The sequence below is a fragment of the Betta splendens genome, chromosome 21, assembly GCF_900634795.4.
Source record: "Betta splendens chromosome 21, fBetSpl5.4, whole genome shotgun sequence".
NCBI classification, from domain to species: Eukaryota; Metazoa; Chordata; class Actinopteri; order Anabantiformes; family Osphronemidae; genus Betta; species Betta splendens.
The window spans coordinates 2526642-2545576 of record NC_040899.1 but is presented as its reverse complement, the minus strand read 5'-3'; the positions used below and the strand labels follow the sequence as shown (position 1 = coordinate 2545576).

Genomic DNA, 18935 nt, shown 5'->3' with positions numbered 1-18935 from the left:
CAGCGGCGGCGCTTCCTGCAGAATTAGCACTTCATTAGCGAAGTCGGTGCCATAAACAGGCTGATAACGTCGGATCGACACGGCCTCGGCTCAGGAATGTGCACGTTACATGCTTCTGCGTTTGATCTCTATCAGATCCTGAGGGAAACATCTGGTTCTGGAGTTAAGCACTTCAGTGTGTTTCCCAGCTGCTGCTGCTGCTGCTGCAGGTAGTGGACCCTGGCTTTGCAGGCTGCAGGTCCAGAGGAGGTGCTGGCACCATCCTTAGAACCAGGCTTTAGTCTGGAGACACGTTTAACGTCAGGGTCATTCCTCTGGTTTTAGTTTCAAACACCACAGATCGTCTCAAGCAAATGCACTTTTGCTGTTTTTTAATGCTGAGTCCATCCGTGCGTCGCTGCAGCCTCGTTTTCTACTCGTCTAAGCAGCAGCACTGTCAGAAATGCAGTGCATGGAGAAAAATGCATTCTTATTCTGGATCCTTAAATGATTTAAGCTTGTAAAAGGCGAAGGACCAAAAAGCTTCAGCAAAATTTTAACATTCTGTCACTGACACACTGTTTTAAGGCTTTTAAAATTTCATATTATTTAATCAATGGAAATATGTTGGTCGTCAAAGATTTTAGTGCAATTTCCAAACACATAAAAGTGGTGGTTAGAGTTCAACTGTGTCATCAAGTCGAGCAGCTTTGATATTAAACCACAGATTAACAGTAAAAGTGTCTGTTCTGCTCTGCTCTACTTTCATTCTTCAGCTTTAATCTTTATGTTTTATTGAGCATTTTGAATGTATCTGTACATTATTAACTCTGTGGATTAGGTTAATAAAATTTTAACTGAGTCGAACCGAAAGAATTTTGTCTGAGGCATTTTATTAAGAGCTTAAAATACCCTGGTGTGTTCAGATGAAGACTGAAGGCCGTCATCTAATATTCATCTGGACCAAAGTGGTGGATCAGGCTCATGTTGCCACGTCTAACAGGACAGAACCAAAATACACCTGACCAACCTGCAATAATTAGCACAGGCTCTGTTTGGAATCACTGACGAGGCAGAGAATCAGAAGCATCGAGCCCCAGTCTGATTATTGGGTCGGTCCAGCAGCAGCTAATTAGGACATGGATTGGGTAAATGAGGGCGAGGCCTCAGCTCCATCAATAACAATACAGAATGTTCTTCCCCCTCCGTTGTCTCTCTACGTCCTGCTCCCTGAGCCAGGTTTAAACACGGCGCTGGCAGAAGCCTCACGCAGTCAGGACACGAGAGGGAGGAAACGCAGCAGAGATTTATGAGCTCACGTCGAGCAGGAAAAGAACGAGCCCTGACGTTTACTGATCCAGTGTCGTCTCAGCAGATTTCCACTTGTATAAAAACTTTGCTAAACTCGTGAAAAGACCCTGATTTGTTTTATAGTCTCTGCGTTGGCAGTAGTAAAGTTTAAAGACGCTAGCTTTTACATGTGTAGCTAATAATATGGCCAATGACTGATGATAAACAACGACAGGGAACCATCAAACCTGGTCAGTGCTGCGACCGACACTTCGAGTGCAGATACATGCGACATATGAAATCAGACCACGGCCCCTGAACGCAGCACAGAGGACAAAGCCAAACCAGTGTCACATAGGCAGATTTATTGTTGTTGCTCTGTGTTACATCAGTGCTCAGGCTGCTGAGGAGGAACGCTGGCGACTGAGCCTGTGAACGCCGCGCCACCAGAAGCGTGTTCATTCCCCACCATTCATACGTTCACTCGTCACTCAGCTCACACACGTTTCCTCTCTGGCAGCAGTGAGGAGGACACAGCCTCACGTCACCATTCATGTGAAAAGCTTTAAGGTTAGAGGTTGGTGAGTTTCTGTTTCCACCACTAAATCGCTCCTCAGGGTGAAAAGGTCAGTTTATCCACAGATGCTCCACTTAAGAAGCAACAAATCATCATCATCATCACCATCATCATCAAGAAGCTGGAAGCAAATAATCTTTTCTTCCAAAAGGATTTAAATGTTAACAGAAAATTAATCAGCATCTGTTTAATCTATGAACTTTCTAATTAACTCACACTCCAAAGAAACAAATCCCATCCAGGTTAACGTGACCAGAGGTGGAGGGAGTTCATGGAAACACTGAGGCTCTCATCTAAAAACTGGGTCACAATACGTTGATCTACCTGATGGAAACAACCATCACTGATTTAATTCATGATGAGTAGGTTTTATAAAAACTCACTTCATTTTTTTTACCTTTAAAGGCTTTTTTTAACGGTCAGATAAGCTCAAATGTGGAGTCAGAGAAGAGGAGCATCAAAAACACGCAAACTCGCACACACGCAAACTCGCACACACTCAAATGTAACAAAGCATCAAAACATTTACAAGACTTTATAATTCATGTGCAAAACGAAGGTAAGACGATTATTGTTTAGTAAAAGTTAGAAGTACCAAAACGTCGTCACATCCACCTGCAGAAATGTGCTTTCCATTCATTGAGCCCATGTGGAGTGAAATTCATCCTCAGTGTCCCGTCAGTTCATGCGACAAAAAGGCTTTCAGTGTCCATAAAACTATACAAATGAGCCGTGTTGCGCCGGGATGTTGCTTTAATGTGGCTGAAGCAATCGTGCCTAACTCTCTTTCGCTCTACTCACTCCTGCACCGGCTCCTCAGCCGTCAGCGATCACACGCATGAAGCTGATGAAGCCATCACTGAGCTGCGCCTGGATCCTCCACCGTGTGCGTGTGTGTGTGTGTGTGTGTCCGTCCTCCAGGGATCTGCGCGTCGTGTCGGGTCGGACCGGTCCTGCCGGGCTCAGTGATCACTGATCAGTGGAGGCCTCCGTTGTAGGGCTTCCTGTACATGGCGAAATCCGTCTCTATGAAGTGTGTGGTGACGGGCTGCTTGTACAGAGGGTTGGAGGCCTGGAGGTGAGGAGACATGAACACACAGGGTTTGAGCGGCGCCTCAAGGAACCGCGAGCTCTCAGCTCAGCGCCGGCGGCTCACCATCTCGTATCGGGCCCGTGAGCGCGCGCTCTGGAAGCGGGAGAACTCCCGGCGGTCGTGGATGGTGATGACCAGCTTCCAGGCAGCGAGCAGCACCACTCCCACCAGCAGGATGCTGCCGACCACAGCCAGCAGCACCGTGAGGGCGTCGGGCCCGCCGCCACACTCTGTCAGCACACAGAACCCATCAGGCCGTTAGCGCCACGGGCTCGGTCACATGACAGGCTGCTCCGGTCCGAGGTACTGACCTGGCTCCTTGAGGGCGGTCAGGACCGAATGGCCGCTCGCGTGCTCGGAATACGTGAACTTCATGACGCAGTCGTGCTCTTTCTTATAAAGACAGAGAACGGCACCGCGCTCGGCTGATTCTGGAGGGGAGAGAGAACAGACGGGTTCGGTCCAAACTGCTTTTAGCCCTAAAATTCTACTGTGAAAGAAGCAGCACATTATCTTTAGCTTTTTAACATTTGGCTTCAGACTCGGGAAAATGGAGAGAAATGGTAAAACCACAGACGAGGAATCTAACACTGGGAATATTTGTCACCGAGCCTGAATTTCTTCGCTGTGAATCACCACAGAGTTTGGGAACAAGGGAACCTGGGGTGTGAGGATGCCCCTGTTTTCCATCAATCAGCTCAGGGAGGGCGAGCTCAGGCTGCCCTCGTCCATCCTCAGCCCCTCCTCCTTTATTTCATGCACAAAGCATCTGGAATGTACATGTGGAGTCTATTAGGGCCAAATGGCTCAACTAGAGTGGAATGCTGTGTGTGGAGCATGGATGAGGCGGAGCCGCGTGCTGTGCCAGTGTGGTCCTGTACTAGTCTGGACATCTGACTGGGTGAAGCCCTGCAGCATCTCACAGCCGTGAAGCCCAGAAATCACTGTGGTTGTATTAACAGGCCCCTAAACATCTGAGTGGTTCCCAACAGGCCGAGAGGTGTGAGATGAAGTCAGCTGCATTTATAAAAAGGACCAATCTGAGAGGGAGCAGCTTTAAAACCTGTTTGTTTAGTGGGTGGAGAGGCTGTGTGTGTGTGTGTGTGTGTGTGTGTGTGTGTGTGTGTGTGTGTGCGCGCCTCACCAAGGGTTTCCACTGTGACCACCTTGTCCTTGCACAGACGCTGGCAGGTGTGGTTGTCAGCAAGCCGTCCTTCGTTGAACAGCCGGCACTCGATGCACTCACTGAAGCAAAAGAGTGAGAAAAGACGTCGCTGTGCATCATTCACTGAGAGGAAAGTTTCAAATGTGCTGGTTAAAGCAGCAGGTGAAGGGAGGTGAGACATGATAATAATAATCTGTGTTTAAAAACTGGAGCCATGTGCCAGAAACCAGCTGAGTCAGCGGTTACGGATTGATTGAGTGAAGCTCGGGGGCCTCGCTGAGATGCAGGTTCAGACTCAATGCTGTGGTGTCTGAAGGTCACACATGGTATGTGAGCTCTGAGCTGCTGCTGATAAAAGCTGACCTATGGACCGTTTCAGACCCGTCGCCTGCTGGGCTCTGTCTTTTCTCCTCTGAGACGCGCCCGACCTTCGCTCCACATGAACGCCGGGCCGTACCTTTTGGTGTCGCAGGCGTCGCGGCAGGTGGGGCATTTCTCGCAGGTGTCTCCGAAGGCGCCGGGCTCCGTGCAGCGACAGCGGCCGCACTCGCAGACGCCTCGGCCGCTGCACATCTGGCCGTCGTCCGAGACGCAGGGAAACGTCTCCGTGGAGCAGTTGCAGTTGTCGCCGATGAAGCCTGCGAGGCAGTTACACTCCCCACAGTGACACTCGCCGTGACCTGAGCGGAGGAGAGAACCAGAGGTGATGTTCCCACCAGGAGCCAACTAAACCGGTCCACTGGCTCTAGCTCCGTCCTCGCGAAGGAATTAGGTCAGCGTCAAATGAAATCACTGCCGTCTGACTGGGAGTGGCCGCGTCTACAGCCCCACATCCTCCCAGACGGCCTCGTTCTGCTGCCACTTGACCTCAGAAGCAGCGAGGAAGAAAAGCAGAGCCTGTGATTCCAGAGATCCTCCAGGAGGTCACAGTGACACCTCAACAGGTCATCATAAACCAGTGGAGGAGTTGTGCAATAGGGTCTGGGGCAACAGACGCCAGAGTGCTTTCACATCTGTGTTTCACTTCCTCTTATTACAGCATGATGCAGAACCGTGCAAGAGATGGTGGAAATGTCCTGAAATTTCGAAATTTTCAACTGAATTTGTGCATTATAAACGTGGGTGAGTTTCAACCCAACCAAGCGTCTGCATGGCGTAAACCCTGAGAAAGATCAGATCAGATCAGATCACGAGAACCTCTGGTCTCCTGTTCCCTGGAGATGAACCGGCTTCCTGTGACAGCAGCTCGGCCCACATCACAGTCCAGATGTTTGCAGTGAACTCTTCACTCCTCGCTCACTTCTTCACAGCAGCGACGCCATGTTGACGCTGCTCATGAGCAACTGTGGCAGCAAAGAGACACAGAACGTGTTCACGGCCTTCCTCGTCTGCTGGCAAACTTTCCATGACGTTAGCGAGACGTTCGCTCAGCCCGGACGCTTCCAGGAGGAGTCACTCGGACCCGACTGAGACCCGGTTTCCTCCTTCAACAGCACGCTTCACGTTTTCAGAGCAGCGACCACGAATGAATCCACCCTGGAGCCGCTGTGGTCCTGACAGGATTCAGGCCAGCGTTTAAAGCCCTGCAGCCGAGGCAGCCTGTACGCTCACGTCGCTGCCTGCTGCACTGGAGCATCACATTAAACAGGATTAAGTAAATATTTGGAGATAATATGAGGAAATGAGCTGTGGGGCTATTTTTAACAGCGTATTTGTTGAAGCGCTTTCACACAAAACGGGCCAGACAGACGAGCTCAGCTTAAAACCACAAGCTGAACTTTTCATAAAAGGATTTCAAATCTGACGTCTGGAAGCAGCAGCCTGTGGTGAATGTACAGACGTCCTGCAGACAGACTTTGATGAAGAGGAGCTGCAGCAGAACCTTTACGATCGCCCCTAGCGCGGTTCCTTCAGCAGGAACCCAGGCCGCCGTCGCAGCGATGGAGCAAACACACAAACAATGACTTCCTGCAGCGTTGGTCAGAGGCTGTGGAGGAAAACATGGCCTCTGCCTCCTCGGCTCCAGTTGCAGCCTCAGCCATCGTCTTAGTTTCTGTTTTCAGCTCCATGAAAGGCTTCAATGAATCGCTCAAATACCTGTGGTGCTCCATCACTTACAGGCGTCGGTGGTGAGCGGAGGCCTCCAGCCGTGGGCCGGCAGCACCCTCATACCTGCATCCAATTAGCAAACCAAAGTTGCTACAAAAATAAACATGGAGGTAAATATTAAACCAGAACAGCAGGTGAACATCCTGCTTCCACAATAATAGAATTAAACGTATCCCCAGACGTTTGTCTGTGGAGCTTCAGAATCCATGGATTCAGATCCAAACGGGTCTGAGAGAACTGTGTCTCAGGTCAAGAGAACCGTATGATATAGTTTCAATTCAGGTCCATTTGTTGAAAGTGTCTGGAGATTAAAGTGGTGATGTCCACTGCAGGTTCAACTAATGTAAGGTTTGGTCATTTCAGTTCATTAGTTAATGAGGGATCACACAGCACAACTGAAGCATCTCAGTTATCGCTACCACATGTGGCGCGTAATTAAAAATAACAAACACGTCTAATGACAGAGCGCTTCTTAATGAAGCTGACAGGCGCTGGGCGACAGCGAGCGGCGGCCGCGTCACTCTGGGAAGAAATGCAGAATATGAGCATGTGACTGGAAATGAAAGCTGCCACAGCAGCACAAACCGCGCAACTTAATTACACAGAGCTGTGGGGGAGGATGACGGTGCGGTCGTAGGCTCAGACTGGGGGGGTCGCACTGTTTAGTGTGGCTGAAAAACCACAGAGACAAAAACATCAAACTGAAGTCAACTATTGTGCTTTTAATTTGAACTGGGTCCAAGGCTGCGAAGTGCTACAATGAAGGACGAGACGCAGTGAATGAATGTAAACACGCACGCACGCACGCACGCACGCACGCACGCACGCACGCACGCACGCAGGAACATTCCTGCCCATTTGTGGTCAGCTGTCATCGCAGTCTCCCAAACATTTAAACTGCACATCAGCAAAGCTCCCGGCAGACGGAGCGACGGAAAGAGACGTGATGCCTTCAGGCGACCTCAAAAACAACCGGCACAGCAAGACTCCAAATAAACCTGGACAAACGAAGCCACGCTGGCTCCTGGGAACAGGACAGGCAGCCAGCGAATCCTCCCAAACCAGATCCTCCCACACCCGAAAATCAAAATCAGTCCCAGCAACTGAAAACATGTCTGTTCTCTGAACTATTATGGAAATATGGCTTTAGAAACGTTAATCCTCCCTCAGAGCTAAAGGCTCAAACACGTCCTGCTTCGACAGGATGAGAGGGAAACGCACACGGCTTCATCTGTCAGTCGCTGCGAACTCAGAACCCGGGAGGAAAACGAGCAACGCCAGTGAGGGAGGCGCCAGCGTCATGCATGTGAACTACTGGGTCACAGATCACACGGAGCGACGCAAACGCTTATCACACACTCAGCTCCTGGCTGGCGGCTGACGCGTCGCAACTAAGCGCTAACAGCTTTAGTCTTCAAAACATCAATAACACCGACTGAAACCTTCACATAAATAATGCTGATGCCCAAAACAACAATCTCCTCCACCAAGGCTGCATTTATCAGCTGTGACCTCAGGCTGCGACTCCAGGAGGCTGAACACTGGAGACGGCACCTGTTGGACAGACAGCAGTCATTAACAGAGCGCAGAGCGGTGTTTACGTCCCAGTGAGCAGACAAAGCCATAACACGAGCCTCCGCTGACGGTCAAACAGCCGAGACGTCATGAGGAACCTGAACTCAAGCGTTCTACGACTATGGAGGCGTCAGGAAGCTGCTCGTCTTTACCTTCAGGCAGCAACACCTGCACAGATTTGACACAGACGTGCAGCAGACGGGTTCATTCCTGCCTGTGGCCCAGTCTCAGTTCTGACACCCTGTTCTACTGGGTCTGTGCAGGTTCTAGAGCTCTGGCAGGAAACCGCTGCCTGCTGTGACTAATAGAGAAACACACTCCTTCAAACCAAACAGTCCACAGAGATAAGAAGCAGCTCCGCTCCTCTGCTGTGTAACAACACAGGCCTCCTTGAATCCAGAAGCTTTATTTGTTTTCCATCCGCAGCCTGTTCAACATGGACACAGCTGAGATCTAACGCTGCTCATGCGGTTCTCCTCCGTCCCACTGGAACAATAACACCCAGCTGCTCAGCCTGGGGCCCTGAAGCCTGGGTTCCACTGGTTCCACTGGAACCTCACCGCCTACAGGACTGCACGTGGTCCCAGCAGCTGATCCCTCAAAATGAAGGCTAAACATCTACAGATGCGTGGGTGATTTCTGCTGTCAGAGCTTCTGTAGAGACAAACACGGCGGCAGGAGAAAAGGTGCGGCCTCGTATCTGCTGCATTTCACTGAGGGATCGTTTAGTCGCTGGTTCGTTTCATCTCCAGACGACCAGAGGCTCAAACCTCACTCTGAACGTCGCCACGTTAGAAACCGTATGACTGGTCCGGCTCAGCTCCATCCGGGTTCCGTGGGTTGGTAGCGATCCTCTGATCCCTGAACCCAAATCTTAACTGAAACCAGCCTCACTAATTGCTGCACGCTCCAGCACGAACAAATAAAACGCTAATGTGAACCACAGCCACCGACTTCAACACAGTTTACAGACTCCATGTTGTAAAAGGGAACCGATCCCAGACACGGATCGGCCGCAGCGTCGGAGACTCAAGATTCAAACCCGAACTAGCATCAATATACACAAAAAGACCCGGACCCGCTGTCCCTTGATCCACAAAGGTCCACAAACGCACACATTGCTGCTCACACCGGTGACATGCACGCACACTCAGGATGCAGCTGAGGGACATTTACTCATTTATTTATGGGCTCAACTGGGTTTGAGAGTCTGGAAAGTGGAAGTGAGCTATTTCTGGAGACGGCTGAGGGTTAGATCATTATTTAGAGCAGCTGCACAGGCCGTGGTGGAGATGTGGGTCAGGGGGGCAGCAGGACCGGGGACTCACTCAGGCTCATCGGGAACAGACAGGAGCAACTCAGCAACACGGAACCCACGGACGCATCAGTCACAAACAAACAAACCGCCGCGTCGTCGCACGATGAATGTGCCTGTTGTTTCCTCTCAGCTCCTCAGAGCGTCGGGACAAACTGAGGCCTTTTTCTCCAGCTTCACCTTCATCGACACATCAGATCAGCACCGTCGGCGCCTCAGGAAGCTGCAGTTTCCTCAGCACTCCACAGATCTGCATCATCTCTGCTCTGAACCAGAACGCAAACGCTGCTGAAGCAAACAAACAGGCTGCAGTGGCTGTGATGGAAACCAGCAGCAAAGACATCTTTGAGCACTTACTCCCAGTGCCACGAACAAAACAAGTCGCAGCAGCACGCAGGAGGAAAAGATGCCACTGTTTATTATGGTTCTGAGTTTAACCACTGCACAGACAGCGAGAGAGGCGCCGCTCCTCAACAGGCTGTTTCATCAGGCTGATTCTCTGAATAAAAGTAAAGTGGTTTGTCAAATATCAGATTAGGTTCTTGACAGTTTGGGTTTCATTTGTTAATCCTGGTTTTCTTGTACTAATGAAAGCACTCCATTGTTTGCTGACATGACTGATACCACAAGCACCAGTTGAACCACTGCTGCTGAAGCCGATCCTGCAGCGTGTTCGACCCGTCACTGACAGGAGAACACGGAGAACCTGCTGCCGACTAAAACCGCCTGTGCCTTTGAGCAAACCGTCAGCCTGAGTCGTGTTGCTGTGGGTTTTACAAACCAGCAGCACAAATGGACTTTTCCAGCTCGTCCACCGTAATTAAGAGGCTCGCAGCAGAGGGAGGAAAGTGTTGGTATCATTAGGGCCTCATCACGCCTCCACGCTGAGACAGACCAGAGGCAGAGGGCAGTGGAGTGTTGGGATTTAATCACACACAAACAGCTATTCTGCATTCAGCCTCGCTGCTGACTCAGCGGAACGTCTGCTTCTACCGACCGTAGATAAATAGAGGCAGGCATTGTGTCAAAGGCGGCCCACGGTCACAAAGCGCTCTCTGTGGTCGTCCTGGGGACGGGCCAGTGGCTCGGCTCCAGCCGGGAGGTCCCGCACCTCGGAGCCGGGCCCCGGACCCGATGTTCTGGGAACACAACAGCTTTGGCCTCTGTGGTGGAACTGAGCAGACACTGAGCCAAACCTGCCTTTTCACGCACGCACGCACGCGTGCACACACACACACACACACACACATACACACACGCACGCGTGCACACACACACACACGCACGCGTGCACACACACACACACACACACACACGCACGCACGCACGCACGCGTGCACACACACAGACACACGCACGCACGCGTGCACACACACACACACACACACACACACACACACACACACACACACACACACACACTCAGCCTCTACATGTCGGTCACAGCTTTACTTAAGAGCCTCGGGGTCCGTTTCTCATAATCCAGCAAACACACCCTGAGCTCCTGGGACCGCGCCCGCCGCCGGCAGGTGACGCTTCACCTCAGCGCGCGATGTCAGGACCGTCGCACCCAGAGCAGGTATGAGGCGTGAGCCAACACGATGAACGGAGGCTTTAATTATACGGCCGCAGGCACGGGTCCACGGGCTGTTTGACGGTACATTCACACGACGTCCAGTCCCAACAGATGTTCCACCGAACCCACCTGAAGCGCGGCTCCGCCGCTGCGTGCGGGTCCTACCTGAGCACAGGACGCCTTTGTGCCGAGCGCAGGAGAAGTCGTCGCACTCGCAGAAGCTGCCGTAGATCTTCCCGAACTCCGAGTCGAAGCACAGGCACTGGTTGCAGCTGCACTCGCCGCGCCCGCTGCACATCTGCTTGCCCTCGGCCTCCCTGCAGCCGCTGAGGTACGCGGCGCCGGCCTCCCCCTCCTGGCACTCGCAGTGGGCGCCCAGGAAGCCGGGCTCACAGCGGCAGGTCCCGCAGTGGTAGGCGCCTGCGGGGAGGCGGAGGATCAGGCTGAGGGCTCGGTACCGGGCGGCTCGTGGAAGGGGACCCACCTGTGGAGCTGCAGATGCTGCTGTTGAGCTGGGCCGTCCGGCTGCAGCCGCAGTCACACTGGTAGTCCACCGCCACCTCCAGGAGGTCCTTGAAGCCCACCGGCTTGATGGTGAAGGTCTGGTCGGCGCCACGGGGAGGACAGCCTCTCGCCTCCACGCTCACGTTGAAGGAAACCTTGATGGTAATAAACGAGGCCCTCGCATGAAATGCACTGGATCAATCTATCAGCAGACCGTCACCGTGGCGACGCCTGTTCTCGTGAACTACACACGACCCGGTTCATGTTTACAGCAGACAGATAAGTTGTGGCTCTGGAAGTGGGACTTCACACGGGACCTACACCCACTGCTCTGAGGAAGGAAGTCCTGTCAGCAGCAGAAACCCAACCCGGCCGTTCCCGTTTCAACATGATTCTGCTCCTCTGGTATTTTTCGGGTTAAAGCGCTCGCTCTCATTCAGGGTGAAGTTATGCTTCTAATGTTCATAGTTATACAACTGGATGTGGACGGCTTGTTCTTAAAACCACAGAGTGGATGTTTATGGATTTTAGCTAAAAACCACAGAGCTGAGCAGTGAATAAAACAGGCCGGACGGGCGTCACGTCACCGAGTCCACGACAATCTAATTTACAGTAAATGTGAGTCTCGAGGAGGTCGTTCCCTCCAACACGTGGTTGATCAGAACTATGAAGTTAGACAGACGGTAGATTCAAAGCAACAGAAGAGACGCTAAACTAAACACCAACGTGGCCCTTTTCTGCCACAAAATGACAACAGGACGTTCAAACTCCTCTGGAAGCAGAACCTGAGTTCTGTTCCAGCGAAGGAAACCTTCACACAGACCTTCTTTGTTCCAGACCAAAGGAAGGAACAGAACAGAACTTATTTTTGGATGATGGACTTCTCATGACCAGTTAATTCTAACGCATCTGCTCTGTTTGGACTGAACCTGGTCCGTTGGTGGCGACTGGGCTCCATTCACATGCATGAGCCCATTAAACAGTCGTGCAGAGCTCAGAGGCTTTGGCTGCGACTCTGCAGCTTCCCACTCCGTTTCACAGGCCTCCTCCTCTTTAGTCTTTGTGGGAGCTCATTGAAATGCAGCTTCAGACTCCACGCTATGACTGACACCGAGGCTGCAAACTGGGAGCCAGGCATCCAGCAGACTGGGAGCCAGGCATCCAGACTGGGCTTCTACCCTGCACCTTTCAGTGCTGAGGATAATAGACATGAGCAAAGCCCCCGACCCGACCCCCTTCATTCACTGGTCTCATTCTTTATCCCTCGGCTCCTCCGCAAACTATTCCCATCCCAAGACTGTCCCAGCAAAACAAAGCAGCGAGTGGGGGGGCAACATATTCACTGCACTGAAGACACTGTGTAACAGTTTGTAAACCACTATAAAAAAGGCTCCTTAAACATGAAACTTCCACATAACCACCAACCAGTTAAATCTAATGAGAAGAAGACGCCTACAAGCACCTTCACCACTAACAGTACTGGGGCCCAATACTGCAATACTGGTCTGGAAGAAAGGAAGGAAGGAAGGAAGGGACGAACGAACGGAGGCTCTGGTGTCTGTAGCTGAACATCGGCATATGAAAGTGATCTTAAAAACACTGTTGCACTTCCTGAAACCCACAAATGCGACCTCTCACATCCTGCACCACGAGTTACAGGACCTGGAATTCACCCGCATGTGGACAAACCAGCCCACTAACACAGGAAATGGGACCAAGCTTAAAGATTTAATTTGGAATAATACAAGCATTTCTCTGTTGCAGCAGTTTGGAAGTGTCCAACGGCCTGGTTCCTTCTCCCTGATCCGTCCCCGCGCCCTCAGCACCCTACAGAGGCCACGGAGCCTCTCTCTGCTTTTACTGAATAAATACAAACCTCGCAGTCATTGAACTAGTGCTTCAAGTGATTGAATATTTCGGGGACAGAATGGGGGCACTCACCGTGTCTCCGATCTTCAGGTCGCCACACCTCCTGAGGCCGGGCAGCGGCTCCCCGTCCTGGCAGGTGGCGGTGAAGGACAGGCTGATGTCCTCTGGGTGGTCCCCAACGCTCAGCTCCACCTTGGAGCGAATGTTCTGAGGAGAACACGGCACCGGTTGTGGTTCACTGCATCTCCAGCTCATTCTGTTCACACGTCACACTTCTAACTACTCCACAGCCACGTGAATCAGCCGCCTCGAACAGAGACCTTCATATTAAAACCTCAGTCTATCGCTGCTCACGTTGAGGACCCGAGTGAAAAGCAGCTAAACACGGGGAATGGCACGTTTTATAGCCACTGGTACCACAACCACAGCTCTGGAGGCAGTGCAGCTTTTGCAGAGCGGCCTGGAGCTGCTCACGTCCACCACCAAGGCTGTGGAGGACGGATCAGGACTGAACCTGGGCCAGCACCGCCCAGAACCTCCCCGTGCACACCAACACTTGCCCCGGCAGCTTTTAAACTGTGTAAGTCAGCCCTCAGTCTGACCAACGGCCCCGGAGCGGTGGCAGCGCCGCAGCTGGAATGTTAACAAGGCTGTGAGTCACTCACTCCCACACATGAGCGCGGACGCGTCGCTGCCATGGGCCAAAACAAGGAGCTCCTGACAGCAGAAGAACCTGCCCAGGAGGAGTCACACAACGCATGCGTGTTCAACGCTCAAAACCAGGGTTCAGGGTGAGAGAGGACAGATCCTCCCTCATTTCCCAAACCAAACCACCAGGAATCCTCTGACCAGGACCCGAGCACTGCAACAGGCTGTGTTTTCAAAATCAAACCCATTCGAGTCTTTCCAGCTTTTGTTTTTTAAAAAATGATAAATATGCAAATTTAAGCCTATTTACATCTAATTCTTGTGTTTTATTGAATTATAAATGCTTCAGTCAGCTGTTGGACCACTCCTGAGATGAGAACCCCAGCCTTTGAGCAGCTGGAGACTCTAACTGTGGCAGCAGCCTCCTCCTTCCTGCGCCTCTTATCTGCTGCGTTGCACAAACACTCGAACCCAACCGACAGTCGCTGGATCTCCTCTGCTCACATTATAGGCTGCCACGATGAGCTGGATGACGTTCTTAGAGTCCGGGTCCAGGATCTCTACTGTGGTTCCAGGTATGAGGGCAGTCAAATTCTAAGAAAGGGGAAAAAATAGCAGCAGAGTTCATTCATGACATTCAGGTAGGAACAGGAAACAGACGTTATATGAACAGCAAACATTCTAGTACCTTATAAATAACATAGATCGGCTTAGTCACTGCAAAGATCAGGAAGATGTTGTTTTCTGCCAGTTTCTCCCCCAGAAGAGCCAGAGACGGGTAGTCCTGCAGAGAGAGGACACGTTAGGCCTGAAGGACGCCTCAGGCCCAGAACAAGCACCTTCATCCTGCTGCGGCTGCAGGTTCTGGGACGCTGATGTTTGGGCCCAGCATCACTGGGACCACAGAAGGCTGCTATGAGACACGACCCGTCTGGACCCAGCTTCCACTGTTGGTTTGGTCTCTGAGCTCCTGCAGCCATTTCAACAGGGTGCTCTGTGCTTTTACCATCTGCCTGCGGGTGTGGAAGCGAGCGTTGGCCGAGCCCTCTGCTGCTACAAGCACTGCTTCAGAGGACGGCACCAGGCTCACGCCTCACGCACCTCACAGTCATTAGTCAACACTGGAAAGTCCAACATTCTTCCATGTCAGCGTGTTTAAAACTGAGGTAGTTTTACAGCACATTCAGTGTCTAGAGGACATGAATGGAATCAGCTCGTCTGTGAGTGCACGTTTGATGATTTGAAGGAATTACCTCAAAACATTCCTGAGAAATTGAGTTAATGTGGACGAGACAGAAGCTCAATGGGCTGTTAATGCAAACAGAGCTCCTCTGTTACTGCTCTGCATTCACTGCTCCTCATTAGCGGGACGCGATTCCTGGCTCTTCTCACCATGGACGTGGAGGCGCTGTACTCGTTCCTGTCGTCGAGGTGACACTGGCCGTCGTGGGGGCGGACGAGGCCGCCCAGCCGTCCGTCCAGCGCCAGGTGAGGAACGTCGTCTGTGGCGAACACCAGCAGGTGGTAGGCCTCCTTCCTCCAGCCGATGCGCTCCTGTAGCAGCGCAGGAGACGCTTCAGTTTGTATGTGAGTGGCAACGACCCGACGGTTCTGCAGCAGAGCCCAGACCCGGAAACAACAGCTGAAGCACAGGCCAACGAAACCGTGGACCAACGAGCACAAAGAGCTGCTGCCATTTGTTATTTCAGCCTAAGAATCAGATGCCATCAAAGGTCTGTTTAAACAGGGACCACAGCGACCGCTGAACTGTGATGTGGTTTCTGTTTAATGTGCTATTAAAAGAACACGTGACTGCTTTGTACACAATGAGAATGTTCACAGCTTTAGCAGCAGGTCTGAGCAGGTTTCACCAAGTGAAACCAGATCAATCAGAGCCCAGCCCCGTAATGACGAAGGCTTGGAAATAGAGCAGCGCCAGTAAATTACAAGGCAGGAGCCACATGCAGGGAGTCGCTCTCTTCCTGTAGAGAACAATTAGGCTGAAAGAGGGCGCGGGGATGTGACTCGTCCTCTTGTTTAAGCAGCTGCACCCGACTGCACTTCCTGTCTGTCCCCCGGTGCTTTTAATTACGGAGCCAACAGGCCACCGTGGCCTCAGCAGCGCTCAGCGCTCCACAGAGAACAACGCGCCGTCACCTTACAAACGGCCGCCTGCAGGATGGCGTCGAAGCCGCCCTCCGGGGCGTCGCGGTTGCGGGACACCATCTGCTTCTGCACCTCCTCGTTAAAGCGGTCCACTTTGTCCGTCAGCGAGAGGATGTGGCGGAAACCGAAGGTGGGGACGCAGTTGGAGAGAAGTTTGTACCTGGAGACGAAATAGTGAAAAAAGATGGAGGCACGAAGGAGCGGTGGATTTAAACGCAGGCACACGACCCTTTAAGCCACACACACACACACACACACACACACACGCAATCACACGCACACACACACACGCAATCCCGCGCGCGCGCACACGCACCCGCGCACACACACACACACACACACACACACACACACACACACACACACACACACACACACACACACACACGTAACCCAGATGTGAAGCCATGCGTGATGTTTGAGCTCCAACCTCGGGGGGAAACATCGTGTGCTGCAGCTTTTTGCCCTCCATTTCTTCTGCCTCCCTTCACTTTGCTCACGTCAGCATCACAAATGAACACGTGGGACCGGTTCGTGCACCCTCTCTTATCTGAGGGGAACCAACTCGCTTTCATCTGCTGGGACCCAACAATAACCTCCCAGCACTCACCCGTTGCACGGGTTCTCCTGGTACTTGGATGCCGTGTAGGAGAAGGGCGAGATGTTTTTGTCCACGAAGGAGCCGAAGCCCAGCCGGAAGTTGCTGGTGAGCTTCCGCATCTCGTGGGCCAGATTGGTGCCCAGGTTACGGATGGTGTCCAGGTCGTCTTTCATGGAGAGCGAGAGGTCCATGAGGTAGTACAGATCCACGGGGTAGTCCTCCACCTGCCGCACCTGCAGCCCGAACCACGTCTGGTCGCCTGCATCGAACCACATTCACCTCAATGGATCCTTCTTCTTTGTTTGTTTGTTTGTTTGTGCGACTGTCAACAGGAAGTTTACCTGGCCGCAGGCTGACGGAGACTTTCTGGGGCATAATCTGGACCACATCAAACTGGGTCGACCCGGACCCTTTAGAACTCAGGGGCTGGTTCTGCAGGACCGAGGTGCTGCTGGAGGGGAACTCGATGAAGCGCGCGTGGCAGCCCCTTTTCTGCAGGTTATGGCTAAAGTCGCACCGTGACGTCAGAGTCCTCCCCCTCCCGAAGTCCTGACGGATGCAGACGTGGAGGACAACACTCGGTTACGAGTCCTCCGACCCACAGACGAACAACACAAAGCAAGGGGCAGCGGGGACGAACCTTCTGCGCGCACCAGGCACAGCTGGGGTGGATGAGGAGGCACTCCTCGCAGGACGCGCTGCTGCCGCTCGTGCACACGTTCAGACCTGAGCACAGGTGGGAAACCAGGAGCCGGCGGTCAGTGGGACGAAGCAGAGAGTTATAATGAATGACACCACACAAACACAATTCAACACGGATCCAGTCACCGCAGCGTCCGCGGCGCAAACGATGGAAACATCCCTGGAGGTGTTGCGTTCAAAGACCCGGTCCGTGCACGCTCTCCGTTCACCGCAGCTCCGTGGAGCCACGGCCGAGCGTGGGCTTTTACCTGTGGCCGTGTGGAGGAGCGTCTCCAGGAACGCGCAGCACAGCGCCGCTCGCCACGTCCACGTCCACGTCCCCCGGCTCCACATGCTCACTGCGTGTTTATCGCTCGCTCAGTCCGTCTGCAGCTCTGTTCATCGGACTCAACCCTCGTGTTCTGCGCAAAGCTCAGCGGGTCGCTTCAGACTGCGCCAGTTCCAGCGAGGCTCCGCGTAAAGACAGGCCGCTCTCCCATTGTCTCGTTCCGCTCGTTCCGTCCTGTTGATCTGCTTCTTCAACTCAAGTCCGATGAGTTTCTGTGCGACTCCTCTGCAGCCGTCCACGTCTCGACCCACAACTTCTCCATCGACTTCACGGCGTTCTGGACCAAACGTGGGTCAACTGTGCGCAAAGACGCCGCCAAAGCCCGAAGCGGCAAACAAATAAGTGCACTCAGTCCCCAGAGAGCGTCTCTGGCGGATCCCAGTCCAGTTACTGGGTTTGTCAGGTTCGCCGTCTGCTGGAATCTCCGCCCACAACCAGCAGAGATTACGTTAACCCGCTCGTTGCTGGGCTCCACGTTGGCTCCGCCCCCGCGCCGTTAGGCGGAGTGCGCCACCTAGTGGTGAGTCATCGGCGCGCCTACGTCACGTGGGCTGTGGATTACAGTCGTTACGGTGGTTCAACGTTTAAGGCTTTGTGTTAATACTATTATTGCTGCTGGCAGCATTCATCTTTATTATTATAGTTTATAGTTATTGTTCTTCCATTGGCTTTTAGCTCCACATACCCTCAGCTACAGCATCTATTTAAAAATAAACAGCTTTTTAAGTACAAGTGTTCTGTCATTTAACCCTTTCTTGGTCTACGCCTATGTTCATAACTACATGACCATAGAAATATGCGCTGACTGGAGTAAGACCTTTTCTAAATCTGTCGGTCTGTTGACGACATGAAGAGGTGAAACTGGGAAACTGTTCATGTAAAAAACATTATTACTTAAACTTGTGTTAACTCTCACGTTCCTTCAAGCTGTTGTAATGTTGTAAGGACTAATAAAGACATTGTAGTAGATTTGTAGTACTGTAACTTGAACACAGGTGATGTTTCTATTGATGTTTCTGGAAAACAAAACATGGATGAGAAGAATTCCACATGCTCCAGTGACGGAAAAGCAGGTACAGCTTCAGCTGATGAATGAATGTGATGAAGATCTTCAGCCTGAGAGAAGTAGTAACAGCTGAGCCCAGTGGGAGTCACTCGTGTCAGACTGATGGACACTTACACCGAAGCAGGACGAACAGAAAGAGCAGGCAGAACCTGGTTCAGAACACGGTTCTGAAATGATTCAACTGTCAGAGGAAAGTTAATCAGAAAGTGATAGTAGTGCGGTGTCCTGGTTTACACCATCTCATGTTCACAAACACAGCCAGACCCCATCCATTCCTCTTACTGCTGTCCTCCATTCTGTCTGCACACAGTAGATGAAAATTGTCCATTTGAACAGTCTGTGATGAGTGAATCAGCCAGGTCTCCGTGAACA

General features: G+C 52.1%; 1 protein-coding gene across 1 annotated transcript; it reads right to left on the bottom strand.

The window, feature by feature from the left end:
- Positions 1-1619: 1619 nt before the first annotated feature.
- On the bottom strand, positions 1620-17928 carry itgb5 (integrin, beta 5). Its single transcript, XM_029136613.3, has 16 exons — positions 17418-17928; positions 17108-17193; positions 16809-17016; positions 16477-16726; positions 15858-16026; positions 15093-15254; positions 14389-14484; positions 14205-14294; positions 13125-13259; positions 11164-11338; positions 10845-11099; positions 4562-4784; positions 4084-4184; positions 3251-3370; positions 3003-3169; positions 1620-2918 (listed from the first exon to the last, which is right to left on the bottom strand). Exons 1-16 carry the CDS (start codon positions 17500-17502, stop codon positions 2823-2825), a joined length of 2418 nt encoding a protein of 805 aa, XP_028992446.1. The 5' UTR covers positions 17503-17928; the 3' UTR covers positions 1620-2822.
- Positions 17929-18935: the final 1007 nt, after the last annotated feature.